Below are 22,829 nucleotides of genomic sequence, written 5' to 3' on the forward strand. Positions count from 1 at the left end.
CTCGGCTGGGAGCGGGGGGGGGGTCGGGTCAGACGGAAGTGTGGACCGGTGTGACGGCGGGAGAGGAGCCTCGCTCGGAGGAAGACGAAATGGAGCGCTTGGCGGCTTCCCGCTGCAGCTCCTCCACCCTCTTTTGCAGCTCCGTTCGGATGGCCAGGAGTTCTTTCAAGTTCTGGTGAATCGGCATCTGTGGGAATGGAAGACAGGTTTGGGTTGGCCTTGGAAGAGCCCAGAGCCCGAGGTTTAAGAGAAGATCGTCTTGTCATTTATTTTTTTTTTTACTGTGGGCACACTGGCCCACATTAAAAATGAACTTCTGTTGCCTGCTCTCAAAAGGAAGTATATATCTACCCATAGACATTCGTAACACATCTATATATCTATATATTTATAATATAATATAATAATGATAAAGTTGGAAGGGGCCTTGGAGGTCATCTAGTCCAACCTCCTGCTCAGGCAGGAAACCCTATCCCATTTCAGACAAATGGCTGTCCAGTCTCTTCTTAAAAACTTCCAGTGTTGGAGCATTCACCGCTTCTGGAGGCAGGTTGTTCCGCTGGTTAATTGTTCTAACTGTCAGGAAGTTTCTCCTTAGTTCTAGGTTGCTTCTCTCCTTGATTAGTTTCCATCCGTTGCTTCTTGTCCTGCCTTCAGGCACTTTGGAGAATAGCTTGACCCCCAATTCTTCTTTGGGGCAGCCCCTGAGATATTGGAAGGCTGCTATCATGTCCCCCCTCGTCCTTCTCTTCGTTAAACTAGACATACCCAATTCCAGCAACCGTTCCTTATATGTTTTAGCCTCCAGTCCCCTGATCATCTTTGTTGCTCTTCTCTTATATCTATATATGTATCTTTCCACAGTGGCCCAACGCTCGAAGAGAGCGAATTTGTGGGCTTCTCGTTGCCGGGAGTCACCCAAGTCCAGGCACTGCAAAGCTGGCTGGGGTATTCTGAGAGTTGAAGTCCACGTATCTTAAAGCCAGGAAGGTCGACAAACGCTGTTTTAAAAGTGTTAGAAGAAACACAGAAATGCCTTGCTGATTTGGAAGAGGAAAAAAAAAATATCACGAGGGAGGGAGGGAAGGAAGGTTAACTCCCCAGCTGCAAAGGTAGAAATTACCTTGCAGAAAGCCTGATATATGACTAATTCCAGGTGACAAAAGGTTTGGCCTTCTGGGATGGATAAGCCCTTGCTACCTGCTGCATGGATGTCTGGTGGGCAATTGTGAAGACCTCTGAAGGGCACCTGATCACAGAGGGCTGAGCTAGTTATTTTTAAGCTCGTTCACGGGAGTTTGAACACTGGGAGACAGCTGTTCGCTTTCTGTGTCATAATTCTGCTCTTGTGTGGAATCATAGCCACTGAACATTCATGCATGTATTGGAAAGCTAGGGGTGTGTGTGTGTGTGTGTGTGTGTGTGTGTAGTTATTGCCATTGACGAGACAGAGGGCTGAGCAGCTGCATTCACACACTACATTTAACCCAGTGGCTGAATTTACCAGTCTTTCTGGCGAATTGTACAATATACTGCGGCATAAATTAATTGAAGGAATTAGCTTGGTGAAACACACCAAGTCACACACAAGCACACATCCCAAGCTTAAAAGCCACTCAAATTTAGCCCGTTGTGGAAATGCTGCTGTTGCTGGGAATCAGCCATGGTTAGACACGTATGAATAAAATCTGCGAATTACGAGGGTTTTAAAGATGCTTCCCATCTACCGGAGAGAGAGAGAGTAAGGATTTGTTCTGAATCTGGCTGGTAAGCGCAGCGGATTTCATTTCGGGATTTATTAGGTGCTTAATTAAGAAGGTTTCTAGTACTCCCCCAGCCCAGCTAATTATAAGAATCTAACCTGTAGATCACAAACAGGCGGGTTACGCGGCTGCCCAGTGGGCAGGATATAAAACCACGCAAAGGGACTACGTTTTGCTAACGCAGCTTCTGCCTCGCAACTAACGCAAGCTTCAAATTGCCACCATTTAATGGGGATTTTTTCTCTCCACCCATCTGGAGAAAAGAGATGGCATCTCTTCCCCCCTCCTCTTTTCCAGCATTGTGTGGTACCGGGGGGGGGGGGGGAGAAAGAACAACACGCACACCCACAAGGAGAAGCGCAAAAGGCGGTATAACCGCCACGCACTTCAGGCATGGCTTGTTCTAAACCGTATGGAACCAAACTCTATACAGGCTTCCTGCGTCCCTTTGCTAGCTCAAGGACACCCATTCAAAGGGAAATTGTTCTGCAATGAATGTGTCACTTCTGTAGGGCCTTAAATCTTTTTTTTTTTTTCCCCTCCTCCCCTAGGAAGAAAAGCATCTGTCGAATGAAATGACTATTTTAACCCCGCTCTTTGATGCTACGAGATGGTCCCACCCACATGGAATGGCGTTAGAACGGAACAGAACTGTGCACCCAGCAATCACCCACCTCTTGGAGGCAGAAAGACAATGGGTGTTTTTGCCTTGGGGGGAGGGAATTGACTGTGGCTATTCCCTTTTTGCCTTCTTGGGGGGGGGGAATTGACTTTGGCACAGGTGTTGGAAAGCATGCAGGATTCTGTACTGCCACGGGGCAGGATCAAATAGCAATGTGCTTCTCTGACTCAAGAACGGGGGGTCTTCAAACTTGGCCCTCTGATGACTTGGGGACTTCAGCTCCCAGAATTCCTCAGCCAGCTATATTGGGAGTTGAACTCCCCAAGTCATCAAGGGGCCATCGTTCCCCCACCTCTGCCTTAAAGGCGGCATTTATGGGACTGGTATCAATGAGGTGGGCTGGCCCCACCATGATCTACATCAGGGGTCTTCAAACTTGGCCCTTTTACGACTTGTGGACTTCAACTCCCAGAATTCCTCAGCCAGCTATGTTGGGAGTTGAATTCCCCAAATCATCAAGGGGCCATCGTTCCCCCACCTCTGCCTTAAAGGCGGCATTTATGGGACTGGTATCAATGAGGTGGGCTGGCCCCACCATGATCTACATCAGGGGTCTTCAAACCTGGCCCTTTTATGACTTGTGGACTTCAGCTCCCAGAATTCCTCAGCCAGGCGTGCCTTTCTGCTTAACAGAGCTTTAGCCATCCCAGATAATCCACTGCATGTTTTCTCTCAAGAGAGCTTGTTCCCAAGTTAGCTTATGGAGGACTGGAAAGCTTCCACCCTCAAACCAGCTTCTACTTTCAGAGGGTCATTCCAGCGAGGAATGGCTTATGGGGTTTGCAACACTGACTGATGTCAAGTGGGAAGACCCTTTCAGTGGGAAGCTTATCAACTTGAGGGTCTTTTGGGGTCCTCACTGCTCTCTGCAGACATTTCATGACCCAACTAGGTAGCATCATCAGGGCTAGAAGGGAGCAGGGTCTGTTCCCTTGGGTTCTTCTTCAAGACTGTGCACGCCCTTTTCACGCAGAAGGTTCCCGCAAGGGAATGTTCAGATGCATTCAGCACACACTTCGCCCCTCTACAACAACCGTCACTACAAGATGTGGGAGCTGCCAATCTTGGGCAGCTGGCTTGGTGGGGGCCACGTTTCCAGGTGGCCCTCCAGAAACAACATCTCAGTGTAACCTCAAAGTATTCAGGGAGAAAACTGAGAATGGAGCCTCAGTTCCTAGGATGGATGTTTTGAAATATGGGACACCCCCAGGTGCCTACCCCTCAGGTTGATTTGTGGTTAAGACCACATTCTTTCATGGTTTGCTTTGGAAGGAACAAGCAGATCACCTAAATTTGGCTGGCCGAGGCCCAGCGTGAGATCCATCCATGTTTATTTCAGGGAACGATCACAGATGGCTTTAATATCTGCCTGAATAATTGATAATGAAATGTGGACTACACTATCTATTTATACTTCAGCACCAAGCTTTTTATATCTGGAGGGGGAGAAGCTTAGAACAGTTTGCTGATTTATCTATTATTATTCAAAATCTACGTGTACGTTTGTGTCTGGCCTTCCCTAACCAAGAGCTTTTTCCACACAAGGCGCTATTCCCAGCAGTCTTGATAAAACACTTCCTTCCCAAATTGTGGTTCCTTCAAAACAATCTGCAGTCGGTTGCTTTTTTTGCCAAAATTCCACACCAGAGTGGCATATTCATTAGCTGGCAGCCGACTTGTAACTGCTGATCAGAACATCTCCCATCTAAGCACAGCATACGTTTCCTGCAATTTTACTTTTTTAAAAATATATATATATATATATATTTAGCAAGCTGATTTCCAAAGCTGCATCCACCCTGAGAAGCTGAGAACGATTTATTCACAGGATATGTTAAGGGATTCTGGAGAAGGGCTGAGACGCTGTTCATTAGCTACTATTTTAGCAAAGAAAACTAGAGTCAGCACAAACACATAATCCGAGCTGGCAACCAGATGAACTTTCTAAATAGGTCCTAGGAGGCAATTAGCGATTATGAGTTTTCTGCACCTAAAATGTCTTTCTGGTGCGGCAACGCAAAATCTAAAAGGTAAGAGACGGAATGCAAAGTGCTCACGATCCAAATCTTGGAATCTGGCTCCTGAAAAAGGTTCATAAGGGGAAAGGGAATTCTCTTAAAAGTATCTGGCCATATTAAGAACGTGCAGTGGATCCTCACATTTTTTAACCAAGAGTTATGACTTCTCTCTGTAGTTTTTAGTAACAATGACACAGTGACTCTGTCTTGAGCTTGTCTCCACATGAAAGGAAGAGAAAGAAAATCCAGCAGATCCAATCTCCTGTCAATCACACCTTTGATGACTTGTACGATGTAGTTAAAACTCTTTTAAGATTTCTAGGATTTCGTTCAGGATTACATGCTTCTATCCTTGGTTTCCTCGGAGTTAATTTGCAAAAGGCACGCAAACTGCAGTGACACGCGTGGAAAGCTTACCTGGGGTCTCGTTCGGGGGTTCCAACGTACGTAGTAGTTGACCCACAATTCCAAATGACTTAAGCTGGCTACTGGATAGAGAACGTGGTTCTTGTAGTTGACGTAGAAAGGGTTACTGAATTCCTCCACCTGGCTATTGATGTGGGACCACAAAGAGACAGTCTTGGTATTTATCTCCTGAGGAAAACAAACACGGTGATGAAGAGGTAGGCTTGCAAAAAAATTATGCTGCATTATAACTCAAAGAGGGATGGCGAGCTCCCTTCTCCTGGAAGAGAAGCAGGCACCAGAGAGGTTGTCAGGCCTAGCCCAAGAACGTCGTAAAACCATCCAGTCGAAGTTTAGTTTGTTATTTGCAAATATTTGACAGACGGAATCTTGCCAGGATAAACCTATAATACTCTTTTAAGAGAAACATCCCAGGGGATTCTAGGGAGTGGCTGTCCTAAATCTTACCTTCTTAAATCTTCCCATAATTTCCCCTTCCCACGATCCAGCTTATAGGAGGGCAGAGTTAAATGCATCCTCAGTTCAGAATCCTTGCGTTGTCACAAGAGATTCAAGTCCAGCCCCACCCCCTTTGTTGGCCCTTGTCCAGCGCCAATTTACTACTGATCATTAGTTGATCAGATATCTTGTGTATAGATAGTCCTTATAACCATTCAGTTAGTGATTGTTCGAAGTTACAATGGCACTGAAAAAAGGGATTTATGACCATTTCTCACACTTATGACCATTGCAGCATCCGCATGCTCACGTGATTAAAATCTGGATGCTTGGCAACTGGTTCATATTTATGACGGTGGCACGGTTCTGGAGTCATACGATGCCCTTTGGCGACCCTCTGACGAGCAAAGTCAATGGGGAAGCCAGATTCACTTAACAGCTGTTACTAACTTAACAAGGGCAGTGATTCACTTAACGACTGTGGCAGGAAAGGTCGTAAAACGGGGGCAAAACTCACTGAAGAACTGCCTCGCTCGGCAACAGAAAGTTTGGGCTTGATTGTGGTGTTAAATGGAGGACTAGCTGCCTAGGCTGCATAGAATATTCTCAGCCGTTACTGGTGGTTCCCAGGTCAGTACAAAACGGGCAAGGGTTATTTGAGAATACTAAGCAATCGTGTTTTTTTAAGGTTAGCGTTTCTTGGGAAATTCATCTACTAATATTTAGGCATGTCTGGTAAATGACGAGCTTGGGGTAGCCACGATGTCGCAGTGAATGAATGTCAGTTTGCGGGCAGGGTGGTTGTCAAATAAGATCAAAAGCAAAAAAAAAAAAAAAAAAAAGAAAGAAATTGTCTGGATGTCAGCAAATACCAGAATTTAGAATCAATGAAGTGTAGGGAAGAAAAAAAAAAAAGATATAATCCGTATACCTATCTAAATATTGTGGCTGCAATTAAATGGCTACGTTTAACAGGGTTATTAAAATTCTAAATCAAGCCCAATCTTCCCTTTACAGCCATTATTAAATCAAGGGTTCAGAATCGGAATCCGTTATCGGATTCTTCTCGCGATTTTATATTCCTCCGGTGCTATCAAGCATCTGTTTGCACTACAGTTGCCTCTTAAATTGCATTTTCTTTTTTCTTCTTTCTTTCCTTCTTTTTTTTTTTTTTAAAAAGAGGAAACTGCATTAGATTATCCATTCATGAGAGGGAGCTGGCTGACAGGCAGGCGGGCGGGTTTTGGTGGGGCTGTGTAACTCAGCTCCATCTTGTGGTGCAGCTACGCAATTTGATTGTGTTCATTCGAAGACAATCTAAAGCAGAGGTATTTCAGCCAGACCCCTGCCTCCTCTCAAAAATTGAGAGGAGAAATGCTATCTGGCAGGAGCTTTGGGAGGGCTTTGGATACTCCTCCTGTAGAGCTTGAAAAGATTTAAGTGTTCATTTCTCACTTGAAGTCTCCTTATGGATTTCCTGAGAGCAAAAGGAGGCACATTTCTGACCCAAATGTAGACGTCCCAAACCCAAACCCTTTAGTGCGCAAATTATGCGCTTAAGCTTGTAATTTCAGCTAGACATGTTAATTGCTCTTAAGGGCAGAAATTGTGTTGTCATCAAAGACTTCAATGCTGGGTTTGTGGCATTTGGTGCTGCCAAGTGAGAGGTGAACATTTAAATCCTTTCAAAGTCTACGGGAGGAGTGTCCGAGCCTGGCGACGTGAAGACCTGTGGACTTCAATTCCCAGAATTCCCCAGCCAGCTTGGCTGGCTGGGGAATTCTGGGAGTTGTAGTCCACAGGCCTTCAAGGGGCCAAGCTTGGATATCCCTGGTCTACAGCAAAAGGAAAAAAATTACCTGGAATTTCTTTCGCCTTTTATCAAACCATCACGTTCACCGACTATTTACCTCTTTTATTCGCTGATGTTCCGAGTTGTACAAAAAGGTGCCAAAGAGACAGCTATAAAGATGATCCAAAATGCTGATCAAAAACAGCTCGTTGAATTCGAACGCTGCTGGAAACTAAAGCGGGAACACATTTAATTTTGTTTTTCTCCTCCCCCCCCCCCCATTAGTAGAAGGCAAATCCACTTTTCATTTAAGCAAACAGATTTTCATGGAGTTAAAAAGACACAGGGGTCAGGGGTGTTACAACATGCTCAACCAGGCTAGCGCCGTTTGGTTACGGTTAACAGTCACAGAGTTGGAAGGGATCTTGGAGGTCACCTAGTCCAACCCTTCCCCCCCCTACCAACAACATATCTCTTTTGATTTGAAGGTGCTGAGCAATTCAGGCACGTTCTCTATCATCCATCCTTGATGAGTTGCAACTCTATTGCTCTGTGGCATCGTGTTGATTGTTCCTTAATTTAGACAAGGTGGACGATCAGATAAAAGCAAAATGTTGTCCTCTGAGCCCAAACATCCAGCAGAAAAGTAACAGGGCCTCAAAATCTTCTTAGAGGTCAAGAGGTTAGGGACCTTCCCTATCTCAGGAAGACAGGTATCGCCGGAGGTGAGGTGGAGATGGGAGGGCAGCCACAAGGATGCTGGAAAGGCAGATCCCTTTTTAAATAAAGCCTCCTTTATAACTCCCATATGGTACCTGTCTGAGCATCTTACTGTAAAAACACAACTAAGAACGTTTGATTAGTAATTCCAAGAATTACTTTTATTTAGGAATGAGCTGAATTGAAGGACAAAGATTAGAATTTTTCCACAAAGTTACCCAGGAGCTCAAGTACTATCGCTTCTATAGTAAACGATATCCTCAGAGCCTTAAGAAAAAGAAGCTTTGTTATTAATTGGTTCTGAATCTGCACATCTCAAGAGTTTGCACACATCAAATTAGATGCTTTTGATATGTAAACTGGCTACTGGACGACAGAGCTACAAAGGATGGCGGCTATTGAGAAGAAAAATGAGTTTATAGATTCAGGAACAAGTTTATCATAAGCTCATCATAAGCACAAAAGACCACAAAATCACTCTAGATTTTCTGTTTGAAAAATAGTCTAACTCGAACCATCTCTGTGTTACTTCCAAGAGCTGTTCTGAGCATGGCAGCAGAAATATGTTAAAAAAGTAGAAAATAAATGAATAAATATGTAAGTTCTCACCTGCTTTGTCATTTGCCAGACACAATCTATGAACTGCAGGAAGACAGGAGATCTGTCAGCATCTGCATGATCGTCATCCCCTTGACCGACTCGCTGTAGCAGAGGGAAACAAACAAACAAACAAAAAAGGAACTTAGAAAGCTGGGGAATTCTGGGAGTTGAAGTCCACCCATCTGAATGTTGCCAAGGCTGAAAAACACCACATTAAGTTGCTGTGATGTAGGAACCTAGCCTGCAAATGATGGACACAGTCAACTTCCGTTGATGTAGAACAGAGGTGGGCAGTTAATTTTCCCAAGGGGCCACATGAGAAACTGGAATTTTTGTGGAAGGCTGAACCAACAGGGCTGTGAAGGTGCATAGGCATGCGTGCATGCACGCAAGTAAATTGAAAAAAAAAATAGCAGTCATCTTCAAAATAAAAGCAATCCATGCTGGCTGGACAGCGACAGTCAAAGGGCTGGATGTAGCCTGGGAACCATAAAATGCTCAGGTCTGGTGTATCATGTTAGCAGTGGATGGAAAACACTTGCAAAAAGGGAGCAGCGTTCATAACTGCAATTGGGAAGCATCAGAATCCAACCCAAGAGGAACCCAAAGCTGCTTTTTCAAAAGGCAGCTGGCCTTTCTTTGTTTTTTTTCTTTTATTTATTTATTTATTTATTTGATTTATATCCCGCCCTTCTCCTTGCGGACTCAGGGCGGCTAACAACCAGATAAAATACTAATCACAAAAAACTACAAATTAAAAACATAATTAAAAACAAATATTAATAATTGGTCTAGTAGTTAAAAATTACTTTAAAACCCCCATTAAAAATTTTCCCCTAGGCCAGTCCTGCAAGTTTTCTTGAAAATGTTTCACTTCTTCAGTTGAAGAACTGAACAGAAGAGATTGAAGAACTTCAACCGAAGAAGCTTCTTGGATCAGAAGCAAAACCTTTTCAAGGAAAAAAAAACACCCAAGAAAGTTCCAGTTGTTTTTTTTGAAAAAGGGACAACCATGACCTGGATGATGGAGAATCTCCACAGACAACTGAAGAGGAAGTTTCACGGTGCTAAACCAAAATCAGGATGGATATCAGCCTTTAGTGAAACGTTTTCACTGGATCTTTGGAGTGACGGCTACCCTTTTGAATTCCCAGAATAAATCCTTGCAAGATTTCTTCTCCGGCTTGCGTGACACTCACCATGGCGAAGCGATGGCCAAAGCTCATCCATTCCTTCTCCAAGAGGACCTCAAAGCCTTTGATGGTCCGGTAATAGCTGTCCAGCATGAGCATCGCCAAGGAAGTCAACTGAGCGGTACGGTCCCAACCGTCGCTGCAATGGACCACCACCGAGGTTTTGCCCGACTCAATTTTGTCAGCTATTCTCACAGCTCCGGCAAGAAGCATCTTTTAGAAAAAAAGAAGAAGAAAAACCCACCCAGGTTAAAAATCTTCCGGTGCAGGACGTTCTGTCAGAAGAAGGCATCTTGGTGATGCTCAACCCTCTAAAAACTGGGGTGTCCAACCTTGGCCACTTTTAAGACTTGTGGACTTCAACTCCCAGAATTCCCCATCCAGCCGTTCTGACTAGGGGCTTCTGGGAATCGAAGTCCCCAAGTCTTAAAGTGGCCGAGGTTGGACCCCTCTGCTCTAAAATAATTACTTCGACAAGATATAAAAATCTTTCCCGATGGAGATATGAGGCAGCCTAAAGGGAAGCATAAGCACAATGTGGCCCCACTTTTCATCAATTACCCGTATGTATTCCAGCCAGTGTGTACTCTCCACGTTGGACAGCCACCGGGTTTCATCAATGGCGGGGTAAACAATTTCTTTCAGTTTGCGCAGCGATTCCCTCATCACGTGGATATTCGGGATTTCCAAGAAGATCAACTCCACGTTGGGATAGGCACTTTCGCTTTCGTACCCGCCGCCTTTGGTCTGAAAATAACAATGGGTTCCCGTCATTCCTCTGCGTTACGTTGAGAAGCAGTTTGGTCTAGTGGCTAAGGCGCCAGGCTAGAAACCAGGAGATGGTGAGTTCTAGTCCCGCTTTAGGCATGAAAGCCAGCTAGGTGACATTGGGCCAATCACGAGGAGACCGAGAGTTCTAGTCCCACCTTAGGCATGAAAGCCAGCTAGGTGACTTTGGCCAATCACCAGGAGATGGAGAGTTCTAGTCCCGCTGTAGGCATGAAAGCTGGCTGGGTGACTTTGGGCCAATCACCAGGAGACGGTGAGTTCTAGTCCCGCCTTAGGCATGAAAACCAGCTAGGTGATTTTGAGCCAGGGACACACTCTCTCTTCTCCTAAACACCTCACAGGTTGTTGTGGGGCGAATAGGAGGAGTATTTAAGTACGTTGACTACCTTGAGTTATTGAGAAAAATAATACAGTGGGATAAAAATAAATATATGATAGAAAGCGTTTGACAATTTGACCTTTTACTTTTAAACCAGCTTGCTTTTTTTTTTTGGCTTGTTGAAGCTCCTTTAACCTCCTCCTCTGGTGTGACTCCTACCTTGTTGGCATCTGCAACGCTGTTTTGCCTGGCGTCAAAGATGAATAGCTTGTGAGACTGAGCGTTGGCATCCATGATGGTCTGTAAGTACTTCTCGTCTTCTTTGCACTGCTTGTCGTTCGCCCCAACGAGAGGCTGGCTGCATCTGGTGAGGGTTGCCTGGCTCTCCGGGTGAATCCAGGACAACACCTAGATTAAGAGCGGAGAGTGGAGGGTGGGGGAGAAGAGAAAGAAACTAACTAACTAACTTATAAATAAAGCCCTTGCTGAAATTCATTCCATTAAATGGGATATATTAAGAAGGTGACATCAACATTTCAGTTTTGGGTCTGAATCTTACTTACTGGAACTCTGCCTTTCGCTCTAAAGGCAGCCACGCGGGAGAGATCTTCGTCTTTGACGCTGGTTGGCACAACAAGAACGGCAGGATATGTGTCACAAAATTCATACATGCTGTTAATTTTGGATATTTTCCAGCTCTCGTTGGGTAAGCCCTGCATTGAAACAAAACATTTGTATATATACGTCAAATTCTGATATGACATACTGACTGTGGAATCCCCGAGGAATGAATCATAGCCCAATTGTGATAAATAATTAAGTACAGTGCTTATTTATTTTTCTGGATTAAAATGACACAAATGCAACAATGTTTGGGAACACAGCGGGCATGTAGCTTAAAGTTTGAAATTTCTGTTGCGTATATTAAATATGTTTACACCTGTTATTTTCCCTTTTCTTAAGGCATCATGTTAATGTATTGTATCCATTTGGCTCTATTGTACACTGCAAACAATCTTGAGTATTTTGGCAGAGAATTGACACTCAAATGTAGGTATTTATTATGATCGTTTTCCTATAGTCAGAGAGACAGTATGTTCCTTGGGCCTGTACTTATCGCCTATATGTACTTAGCCTTCAAACTAGAACATGTATATGCACCTCTTGTAATAAAAGGTTATGCAATTCACATAAGTCCAGAGTTGCTTGATGGTGAGATGGGAGGCCTATAAATTTAATAAATAAATAAATGAAATAAATAGGGATCCACTGATCAACCCATCCACATGGTTTCTACTTCGTAGGAAGAAACGGGATTAGCTTTCATGCTGTTTTTAACTTGAAGTACCTAGAACTTACTAGATAAATTTTACCACTCTAAGTTGATAAAGTATACTTGTAGTTGAGAAGGTCTTGGTGCTCTTGGAGCTTGGTCGTCCCAAAGGTGCTTTTTCAAGAGGCAACAGGACTTTCTTATTTTTCCTTGGTTTTGCTTCTCATCCAAGAATCTTCTTCAGTTCAGAGCTGAAGTCGCTCCTTGGATGAGAAGCGAAAGGTCTTCAAAAAAAAAAAGCAAGAGAGTCCAGTTGCCTCTTGAAAAAGCACCTTTGGGACAACCAGGACCTGGATGATGGAGAATCTCCATAGGCATCTGAGCTTGGTTTTCTTCTTGAAGATGTTTCATGACCAAACCAGGCATCATCATCAATGCTAGTCACCTAATTACCAAGTTACTTAATGTGGCAATGTTACCTAGTTTGGTCATGAAACATCTGGAAGAGAGCACCAAGGACCCCTCATTTTGACCCTGAGCTACTGCGATTCTTCTTCTTGCTACTTGTAGTTGTACCTTCACAAAGGGACCAGAGGCCAGAAGGATCTGAAAGTAAGGACCAATATGTTCAAAAAGAGTCCATCTGAAGCAGGATAGACCTTCCACCCAGTCTCTTCAAAAACTTCGGCTACAATTTATGAGCTTTCATTCATCAACCCGTCATTTCTAGACTTCGGTTCAAGAGTTCCACATCCTACCTGGGATGAAGAACTTTTATCTACGTAGCCAAAGAATACAACGGGGAGGGCATCGTTTTTATTGCAAATGTGTTAGGGGTGCATGTGTCTCTATGCAGAACGCTCGATGCTGGGTGATATTCAAAACATGAAAAACCTACTGGACTTACCTGTCTTTTATACTCCGCCACCGGATCGTAAACCTTCCAACCATTTGTAGGAAATTTCTCTTTGTAACTGAATGCGAAGAATGGCTGGATGCAAGGAAAGAAACGCACAAGAGGTTAGGGAGTCGCTGAAGTTCCTTTTTGGATCCCCCTACAGGGATTTAATTCTGAGAATTAGGAATGGTGCTACCTGCCAGCAAACTGAACTACTCAAACTCATTTTTAACTTCGCAAGTAACCCTTGGCTTACAACCATTCGTAACTGATGACTGTTTTTCGCATTGACGACTATAGCAGCACCCCTATGGTCACGTGATCAAAATTCAGAGGCTTGGTAACTGACTCATATTTATGACAGTTGCAGAAGGCCCCTTTGCCACCTTCTGATAAGCAAACTCCATGGGGGAGGCCGATTCACTTAACAACCGTGTTACAAGTTCCAATATCTCAGGGGCTGCCCCCCAAAAGAGGGAGTCAAGCTGTACTCAAGAGCACCTGACGCCAGGACAAGAAGTAATAGATGGAAACTAATCAAGGAGAGAAGCAACCAGGAACTAAGGAGAAACTTCCTAACAATTAGAACAATTAACCAGTGGAACAACCTGCCTCCAGAAGCGGATGGCACACTGCTCCACACTGGAAGTTTTTAAGAAGAGACTGGACAGCCATTTGTCTGAAATGGTATAGGGTTTCCTGCTTGAGCAGGGGGTTGGACTAGATGACCTCTAAGGTCCCTTCCAACATCATCATCATCATCATTATTATTCACTTAACTGCAGTGATTCATTTAACAATTGTGGCAAGAAAGGTTGTAAAATGGGGCAAGACTCACTTAACATCTGTCTCCCTTAGCAGCAGAAATTTTGGGTTCCACTGTGGTCGTTAAGTCGAGGACTACCTGTATTCCTTTTTGCAGAAATCATTAACTGCCGTAACCTCTCTCTCTATTCTCCCCGCAGCTGTTATGTGCAAAATTAATCTACTGTACTGACATCCGTAATATTTTTAAGCTTTGTGATTATGAAAAAAACCCCCCAGTATATTTAGATTCCCTCGCTCTTCCTCGTCTGTTTCGCCAGGGCTAAGAACTTTTCGTTGATGCTTACCAGCCCGTGAGAAAGAGGAAACGCTCGGGTGACCAGGTTCTGAAGGATCTCCAGTCTATGCTCTTCCTGTTTGTAAGCGAGCCGCAGGTTTCTCATATCCTGTCAAAAGATATCTTTAGGTCCGACTTGTTATTCTTGCTGGAGAAAATCATGTTTAATTTATGCTGTGGGCACAGTAGAATTCCACCCTAAACTTTTGATTTCTAGGCCAATAGTTATGGAGCAGCCTGGGGAAGTTGGTCCTCAAATGGATCGCAACAAACAAACTGATAAGTTGATCGGACCATCCCAAAATAAGGAACAGACATCTCCCTGACAAAATGAGATCCTTTCTGGCCTGTTCTTCTAAGATGGAAAAAGAAGCACATGAAATCACTTGTCTGAGATGGTCTAGGTCAGGGGAAGGCAACCTTGGCTCTTTTACGACTCGTGGACTTCAACTCCCAGAATTCCTGAGCCAGCCATGCTGAACAATACTTCCTCAATATCCAACCTGTACCTTGCAAACAATCTCTATACCGCAAGAGTTGTCTCCGTGGCTCTGGACTCCAATCTTTTCAACTCTACTTATTACTCCGAGGGGAACGTCAAGCACAAAATGTGGATCCTGAAATTTCGAGTGAAAAAGAAATAAAAATAAATTATTTTTTTTAAAAATGCACTACGGGTAAATATTTAACATTCTATCAGCTAGATTCATGGTGTAACATTGGATGGATTCATCATGTAACATTGAAAACCAATATTATTTTGCTTCCCTTGTGGTTTTTTCACGCATCTAGAAATGATTGTTTTCACAGTTTATAAGGATTAAAAAGCAAGAGAGAAAGAGCAAAAGGGTAGACAAGACTGAAATAATTAGAGAGGTCTTGTGCTATCCCATCACAAGGTCCACTCTTTCCTAAGCTCTTGTTTTTAAGGTTTTTAAAAAGAGACTAGATAGTGACTTATATAGGTTCTTCTGCTTGAGCAGGGGGCTGGACTAGAAGACCTCCAAGGTCCCTTCCAGCTCTATTCTATTCTAATTCTAAAAAAATAATGGTGGCAGGACATGTCAGCTCACTGCGGGCCTCTATGCTTAGTTTATATGTTCATAAATTTTGGGTGGCAAAAAGTGTTAAGAGCAAAAAGGCTCTAGAATGATGTTTCTCAAACGTGGCATCTTAACGTGGCAGTTGAAGTTTATGCCTCTTGAAATCGCCAAGCTTGAAAGAAAATGCAAAATGGGCAATAACGGAACAAAGACTCACCCTCTCAACGTTCTTGAAATACATTTTGTAATCCGTCACTGTCAACGTGCCACTGATGGCTCCGATGAATGGACAGATATAGACCACATCTTTAGCTGAGAAAAAAAAAAGGCGAGCTTTTATCAGTGCTTACATCCCTTTATTGAAAACTCTTTCACGCAAGGCATGACCTCAGCTTTCAAATCCCAATTTGAATATGGCGTTAACGGGTGGAATAAAGTCCTTTTGCACAGCAAGGTACAATAAAGGAATTTCTTTTTTTTAAAAAAATATCTTCCATGGTCCTTCCTTTTACAGTTTCGTATTTTTACAGTAGGAAAGTTAAAAAAAAGAAAGACCAAGCTATGCCAATTTTAGAAAACGCTAAAGCAGTGTTTCTCAACCTTGACCATTTTAAGGCATGTGGACTTCAACTCCCAGAATTCCACAGCCAGCAATGCTGGCTGTGGAATTCTGGGAGTTGAAGTCCACATGCCTTAAAATGGTCAAGGTTGAGAAACACTGCGCTAAAGGCACAGAGATTCCCATTTCAAACAATTAAATATTAAAGCACAGATAATGTCTTAAATTTTAATTTTCTATAAAAATATACATTAATTGTATACAAGATCCATGCAAAATATGGATGGAATGAAAGAGCCTGGTACGGTCCTCAAATATTTTTTTATTTCCTTCCACATAAGTGGCTTTCTAATAGCTTTTATCACCTGTTCTCATATCCAAAGAAAAGATTGATGTATATATATAAAAGTCTTCCTGGTATTACTACAGAGCAAGTACAGTATTATAGCAAGCATTATGTTGTTCTACCATCCAGCCAGGGAAAACTTGAAGACCTGTGGACTTCAACTCCCAGAATTCCCCAGCCAGTCAGTCTGGGGAAATAGCAAATGCATTACAACTAGCTCACCTTTATCCCAAAGGTGTTTTTCCAAAAGGCAACTGGATTTTCTTTTGAAAACGTTTCCCTTCTCATGCAAGGAAGCTTCTTCAGTTCAGCTTCTTGCATGAGAAATGAAACGTTTTCAAAAGAGAAAAAAATAAACAAAGGAAGTCCAGTTGCCTTTCGGGAAAAAGCACTTCTGGGACAACCCTGACCTGGAAGATGGAGGATCACCTCAGACATTCAGCTTTACCTTTAATGTTTCAGTGGACTTTCAGACAGGAAAAGACACGATGGCCAGCATTTCATTTCAAAGTATCGGAACGTTATCGCAATATTATTATTATTTTTTTTAAAAAAGAAAACCTACAACAAAACATGGGAGATGAAATTGCTGAGCAGTTAAGTATCTCTGGGATTATACTCCAGACATCCATCTCAGGGCTTGCTTAATTCTATGTTAATTTGTAATTAAAATTCTTTTCAGGCGGAGCCGCCTTTTGTGTTCAGCGACGGCAAGCCCGCTTGGGCTGAAGGGATTAAGGATTCAAGATGAAATCTTGCAGCCGAGTCGAACTGCGTTCTGGAAGGTATCAAACCACCAGGGAGATGCCGGCCTGTGACACTGAGCCGCCAACTAGGACGCTGGGGCCATCTTTTAAGGGTCCCAACTTACCGATGGCTTTGATGGACTCTCCCGGAAAGAGCGGCGCTTCTTCCATCTGGGCCAGCTTGTTCCCATCCCTCAGTGCCTGGCAGAGATCCAAAGGTAGAAATTAAATTTCAGGTCTCATCTGCACAGCTTTCAGTGGAAAACCCACTGCAAGTTGCTTGGACTAGGACGTTACAGAAGCCACACAAATTACAGCTTTTTTTTCTTTCTTTCTCCAAGCAGATCACGTCAACACTGCGGGGGGACGGGGGTGGGTGGGGGAGACACTTGTTTGCACAGACAAGGAGCCAGGAGATCACAGGATCCTGCCACTTGGGTACCAGTTCACCACCACTACTCTGGTCCTGTGATGGGTCAGCTACGGCCGATCTGGCTAAGCGGGCTTTTCGTTGAGCGGGACGGGGAAGGGGTTATGCTGAAGTTACACACGTGGTAACACCTCATTGCAAAGGAATGTAAGATTTCTGGATGTAAGATTTCGGAAGGGGAATGGATTCCCAAGCAGGGGTAGGTGAGGAGATGGTGACACGGTGGCCGATCTTAGATCTCTCTGGGCCTTCATCAAGGCAGATTAAATCTGTCCAGGTTGTACGGAGCATTCACGAGCCCAGACGGCTTTGCTCTTGATGACACGTTGACGAAGCAACAAGGGTTGAGTGGCAAAACATTTACACACAAAAGTCAGACTGATTATCCCAGAAGCGTGTACAAAGGTTGTAAGCTCCTACGGATCTAAAAGGCTTCGGGAAACGGAGGCGGTGTTGTAAGTCAAGCTTCATAAGGGCTCCTCACCTGCTAGAAGTCTTAAGAGATCAAATGTGTACTGGAAGACGGTCCCCTCTTTCATCCTGAGATGCCAGGATACCCTCTTACCAGCATTGTGTGGAATTGATAATGGAGGAAAGAAGGTTTCCGGGGCCTTATGGCAAAATTCAAGCACCTGCGGCTCTCTTCTCTGTCTCATGGCTACAGGGAGTCCTCGACTTACGACTATCGTTGAGCCCAAAATTGTCCATCGCTAAGCGAGACAGTTATGGGACGTTCGCCCCGTTTTATGACCATTTTTGCCACAGTTGTTCAGTGGGTCGTTGCAGTTGTTAATAACATTGCTGTTAAGTGAATCTGGCTTTCCCCCATTGACTTTGCTCGTCAGGAGGTCGCAAAAAGGGGATCACGCGACTCTGGGACACTGCGCAACCGTCATAAATCTGAGCCAGCTGCCAAGTGTCTGAATTCTGATCCCATGACCCTGGGGATGCTGCAACGGTCATAACTGTGAAAAACGGTCATAACTCACTTTGTTCGGTGGCGTTGTAACTTTGGTCACTAAACAAATAGTTATAAGTCGAGGACTAGATGTACTCAAAAGTTCAAAGTCCCTTGGGGAGTCAGGCTAGCTAGCCCTTGTTAACCCCCCCTCCCAGTGTAGCAATTATATCCTTGGCAGGAATTTATTAGCTAGGTTCTTCAAATTTGCAGCCCCCGTTGTGTTTCCGTGTTTCAACTTCTCTGTTCGGTTGTCAAGCTCTTGAGCAACAGGTTGACAAAACCCCCGAACGTTTGCCCTTTTCCAACGCCCCCAGGAAAAGACCGTCTGTTAAGTTAGGGAATGAAATAGGAGTATAAATATAAACCTGATCGACTTCTGCGTCAGAAGGATAACCATTGCGTCCATCCTGAATCTCCTGAATTGCAAGGTTGCAGCAGTGGCAAGCAGAGAAGTGAGAGGAAGGAAAAACATGCACAGAACAGGTGAAAGGACAGAATGTTGTGGTTTTTTTTGCAAAAAAGAGACAGTAGATACTTTCACATCAATGCACTTGGCCAGCTTTCTCACACCTTCCTAAATCTAACGCAGTAAAGCCTATATATATATTGGCACCTACGAAATTGGTTACTTTGGTTAAAACAAAACAACAAACAAAAAAAGGAATGAACAGGAACGCATGCATTTCTGTCCTTCTAAGAGAGAGCCTCGACCCCAAGTATGTCCTGTCCTTTTGACACGAGAAATCTTTACTCTTTCAAACAGGAAAAAAAGGCAAAATGCAGAGGAAAAAGTAGCCCGCATGCTTAAAACAACAGAAGAAAACGGATTACAGCACAACTCGGTAGCAGAAACAGAAACCATGCAAATATCTGAAGATTAAACAATGATGTTTCCCTCGCTTGGTTCCATTGAAGCAATTTTGCTAAGAATGCAGTGCAACCGTCTGATTAATACAGAGATTTTGTGCAGATGTTCAGGGCAACGTGCCAGGCTTTGGCGGCAACCGGTTCCGATTGCCTAATTAAAATGTCAGTTTGAAATGGTTCTGCACACCTCCCAGAGCTGTGACAATCCATGAGTGATGCTATATCGCTGTTCCTCAAACACCTTTGAGAACTTACTTCCAGGTCAACTGATGTCTCAGAGCAGGGATCTCCAATCTTGGCAGCTTTTAAGACTGGTGGGTTTCAACTTCCAGAATTTGGGAATTAATTTATTCTGGGAATTAAAGTCCACAAGTCTTAAATTTATCAAGGTTGGAGACCTTGAAAGCAAACATAGTGCAGAGAGCTTTGAAGGGCTTCCTCTAGAGTAGGGGTCGCAAACTCCAAACATGGCTGGCTGAGGAATTCTGGGAGTTGAAGTCCACAAGTCCTAAAGTTGTCAAAGTTGGAGACGCCTGCTCTAGAGTTGCAGAAAGGGTGGTCCTTTTGACCAGACCTCTCTCTTTCCCCGGCTTTGAATGTCTCCTTATTCTGTCCACCTAAATGTCCACGTTTCGTTAGGGAACTAAAAAAAAAAAACCTGGATAAATTCCATAGCTAGTCTCATCTAGGTCTCTTTCATTCGGAAAGCAGTATTCATTTGACCTTCAAACAGTCAGCGGCCAACCTCCAGAAGGTTAAGGTAGATTGCGTTTTTAAAATAATATTTAAAAAAGCAGAATTGAGCTGCTGTGTTTAAGTCTCGTCTGTCAGAGACGAAGTGCCTGGGATTTAGCAGAAGATCTGGCAAGAAAAAAGAAGCTAGAAAGAGTTGGCTGAAGGCTTAACAATCAAATAGGGAGACGAGGAAAAAAAAATGTGAACACTGCGCAATATGTAACTGAAATAAAAACCTTGCCTTTTACAAATAAAAACTTAGAGCAATGTTTTTGTGGCAATGGTTTCCACCTTGATACTTTATTTTAAGGTTCCCTATATGAATCGTACTTATTGTGTGGTTAAAAGTCTCCTTATAAATTAGGGAAGCAGATAGTAAGTAGTCCAAGTTTTTTTCTCCTTCTTTTTATGCATTTCTTGCTTGTCTATTTGATAATTTGAAAGAGGAGCACTTTCTGGGAAAGCAAAGCAAAGCAAAAAAGAAAGAAAAAAACAACAAGCCACCGAATGAATCCCTATGGAGATTCTCAGTCATCCAGGTCATGGTTATCCCCAGGGCAACTGGAGTTTGTTTTTCCTTGAAAAGGCTTCGCTTCTCGTCCAACTAGCTTCATCAGAACCGAAGAAGCTTCTTGGGTAAGAAGTGAAACCTTTTCAAGGAAAAACAAAAGTCCAGTTGCCTTTTGAAAAGCACCTTAGGGACACCAAAGGAATCTGTTTTAACTATCTGGGAGCCACTGCAGTGGTAACCACCTCAGATCTTTGAGTTAGACTCCCTCTCCGAAGAGTTTGGCAATCAAGCTTGTGTAAACGGAGGCATGAATTGGCCTCTTTGTTGACACACAGACTAAATTAAGGTTTCCCTTAGACTTTTCTTTCCAACCACTTGAGCACGCTGCATGCCTTACGGCTGCTAATATTATCCTCTGCAGTCTACAGCATGTAAGTGTCAGCTGGGAGGATCCATTTTGTCAGAATTAATAGGATAAAACGTACGTTGCCTTTCCTTGCCTTTCCAATGTAAGTGAAAGAGATGCACACTCCTAGTCTGATTTTTATCGTTCACAAAAAAAACCTGGAATGTATACGTAACACTTCTATGGCCAACAAGCTGTTATGCTGCATAGCGAGATGGCCCAGCAGCTTGAAAAACGATCATTAATGAAGTCAAGAAGAACAAACACCAAGGCACATCAAGTTCTGAACACAACAGGAAAAAAAAAATACACAAACAGGTAAGAGTCTAACTTGCTGATAGCCACATATATTCTTACCCTTATGGTGGGCTTCCTGTACACCTGTTAGTTAAAATACAGATATTATCCAACAAATCATAGATTGAAATACTGATTTTAGGCAAAGCCACCTTCATTCAGATGTTTTCAGAAGCCCAGTCAGGACCCTGTATCTACACAACCACTTATTACAAGATTGATGAATTACAAGATGAACGAATCAAGGATCTTCAAATAACCAACTGTCCTTCCCTTTTATCCCCAAAATTGTGGAATCTCATCCCTTAATTTTTTTGAAGGTGTTGACAAAAATATCAACAGAATCAGAAGCATAAACAAGACCAGAAAGTGAAATATCTAGTCAGCATAATTGGGATAATAGTATTTAAAAAGTGCAATTATTTCACTGATTTTTTTTTTAAAAAAACTGTCATTAAAAGAAAAACAAAGGTAAGGTGCAGATTTTAACATGGATGCACAAATACTTTCATTCCTTCCACACTTGTTATTCTCAGGAAACAAGTAGCATTGAAATATTCAGATTTATTCTGCATAATTAAATAATAATCTACCACTACTGGGTAGACTCCTGAATAAATTTAGGCAACTCTTTAAGCCCTGATCCCTTCAGTCAGGTAATTAATTTAACAAGACCCAAAGGTAGGACCATTTATGGTCTCAATACTATTTCATCATTGTGTATTTATTTGTTCTTGACTGTACCATCCTAACAAAATACGAGAAGTAAATATAATTTTTCAGAACTATAATGGCAGAGTTTGACCCAGACTGGAGACAATTTAACAAATGTCTCGCTTAGCGACATAAATTTTGGCCTCGATTTGTACTATTGACGAGATGCATTAAGACAAAAACTCACCCGGTATTCTCTGGATACGTTGTCTGAGAGGACAGAGCCTGAAATTTGGCTAGAAATTGTAGCAGCAATGAGTTGCTTGCACCACTCAACGTGGGACCCTGTAGGGCTAGAAAAGGAGAAAGAACAGGTATTTTGACTTTCTAAAAGCGGCTTTATAGCTAGACACATACTCCTTGACCTACAACCATTTAGTTTTGTGACCGTTGGAAGTTACAACTGCGCTGAAAGAAGTGAGTTATGACCGTTTTTCACACTTACAACCGTGGCAGCATATTTATGTCCCGGAGGTCATGCGATCCCTTTTTGCAACCTTCCCACCAGCAACGTCAATGGCTGCAGTGCACTGCAGTGATTCACTTAACAACGGTGGCAGGAAATGGGACTAAATGGGACTAAACTCACTTAACTGTGGTTTAGTAAAGGAAATGTTGGGTTCCATGGTGGTCCTACTCCGAGGACCACCTGGCGCATTCAAAAGGAGCATTTTGAAAAATAGCCTTTTTCTCCAACTCTCCCTCATGCCCACCCCAGAGAGCCCCCCCCTCCCAGCCCAACTGGACTACAAGCCCCATCAACCTTCCCCAAAGAGCTCCCCCTACCAACCTGGACTACAAGCCCCATCAACCTTCCCCAAACAGCAACCCCCCACCCCCCCCACCAGCTGCTCTGGGCCATAACCCCCGTCCTCAAGGCAATGCCAACTCCAGACTGCCGGCGGGGGACCACAAAGCTCATCATGCCCATAGGCCCAACTCCAGCACTCTGCACCTCCTTCCCCCCCCCAGAGCCGCTTCCCCTTCTCCCCCTCATGCCAGCCCCGGACGACGACAAAGCCCATCTTGCCCCGCCCGGGGGGGGCGGCCGGCAGAGGAGGGCGACCCCCGCCAGGCCCGGCCGCGCGCCATGGGCTCTGGAGTCGGCCCGGCGCTCGCAGGCCCGGCCTCCCCGGCCCGCCTCACCTGTCGGCTGGCTGCTCGGCGCCGGGCGAGGCCGCGGGCGAGGCCGGGGCCGCGG

At 43.8% G+C, this 22,829-nt stretch overlaps 1 protein-coding gene across 1 annotated transcript; it reads right to left on the reverse strand.

Annotated features, from left to right (window-relative positions):
* Positions 1 to 15: 15 nt before the first annotated feature.
* On the reverse strand, positions 16 to 16,919 carry LOC107292043 (myotubularin-related protein 1). Its single transcript, XM_015821104.1, has 13 exons — positions 16,833 to 16,919; positions 15,274 to 15,368; positions 14,523 to 14,630; positions 14,024 to 14,122; positions 12,921 to 13,004; positions 11,304 to 11,453; positions 10,960 to 11,148; positions 10,194 to 10,379; positions 9,639 to 9,845; positions 8,449 to 8,541; positions 7,238 to 7,351; positions 4,881 to 5,057; positions 16 to 187 (listed from the first exon to the last, which is right to left on the reverse strand). Exons 1-13 carry the CDS (start codon positions 16,876 to 16,878, stop codon positions 29 to 31), a joined length of 1,707 nt encoding a protein of 568 aa, XP_015676590.1. The 5' UTR covers positions 16,879 to 16,919; the 3' UTR covers positions 16 to 28.
* Between the last annotated feature and the right edge of the window lie 5,910 nt (positions 16,920 to 22,829).

The sequence above is a fragment of the Protobothrops mucrosquamatus genome, unplaced genomic scaffold (assembly GCF_001527695.2).
Source record: "Protobothrops mucrosquamatus isolate PMUCROS unplaced genomic scaffold, P.Mucros_1.0 scaffold1252, whole genome shotgun sequence".
Taxonomy (NCBI): Eukaryota; Metazoa; Chordata; class Lepidosauria; order Squamata; family Viperidae; genus Protobothrops; species Protobothrops mucrosquamatus.

Excerpts from the sequence above, each read along its gene's own strand:
- LOC107292043 (XM_015821104.1), bottom strand. The coding sequence starts at position 16,878 with ATGGAAGAAGCGCCGCTCTTTCCGGGAGAGTCCATCAAAGCCATCG. Across the intron at positions 13,005-14,023 it reads TTCCTCTTTCTCACGGGCTG|CCATTCTTCGCATTCAGTTA; the intron begins GTAAGCATCAAC and ends CCTTGCATCCAG. Across the intron at positions 11,454-12,920 it reads TGGCGGAGTATAAAAGACAG|GGCTTACCCAACGAGAGCTG; the intron begins GTAAGTCCAGTA and ends GTTTCAATGCAG.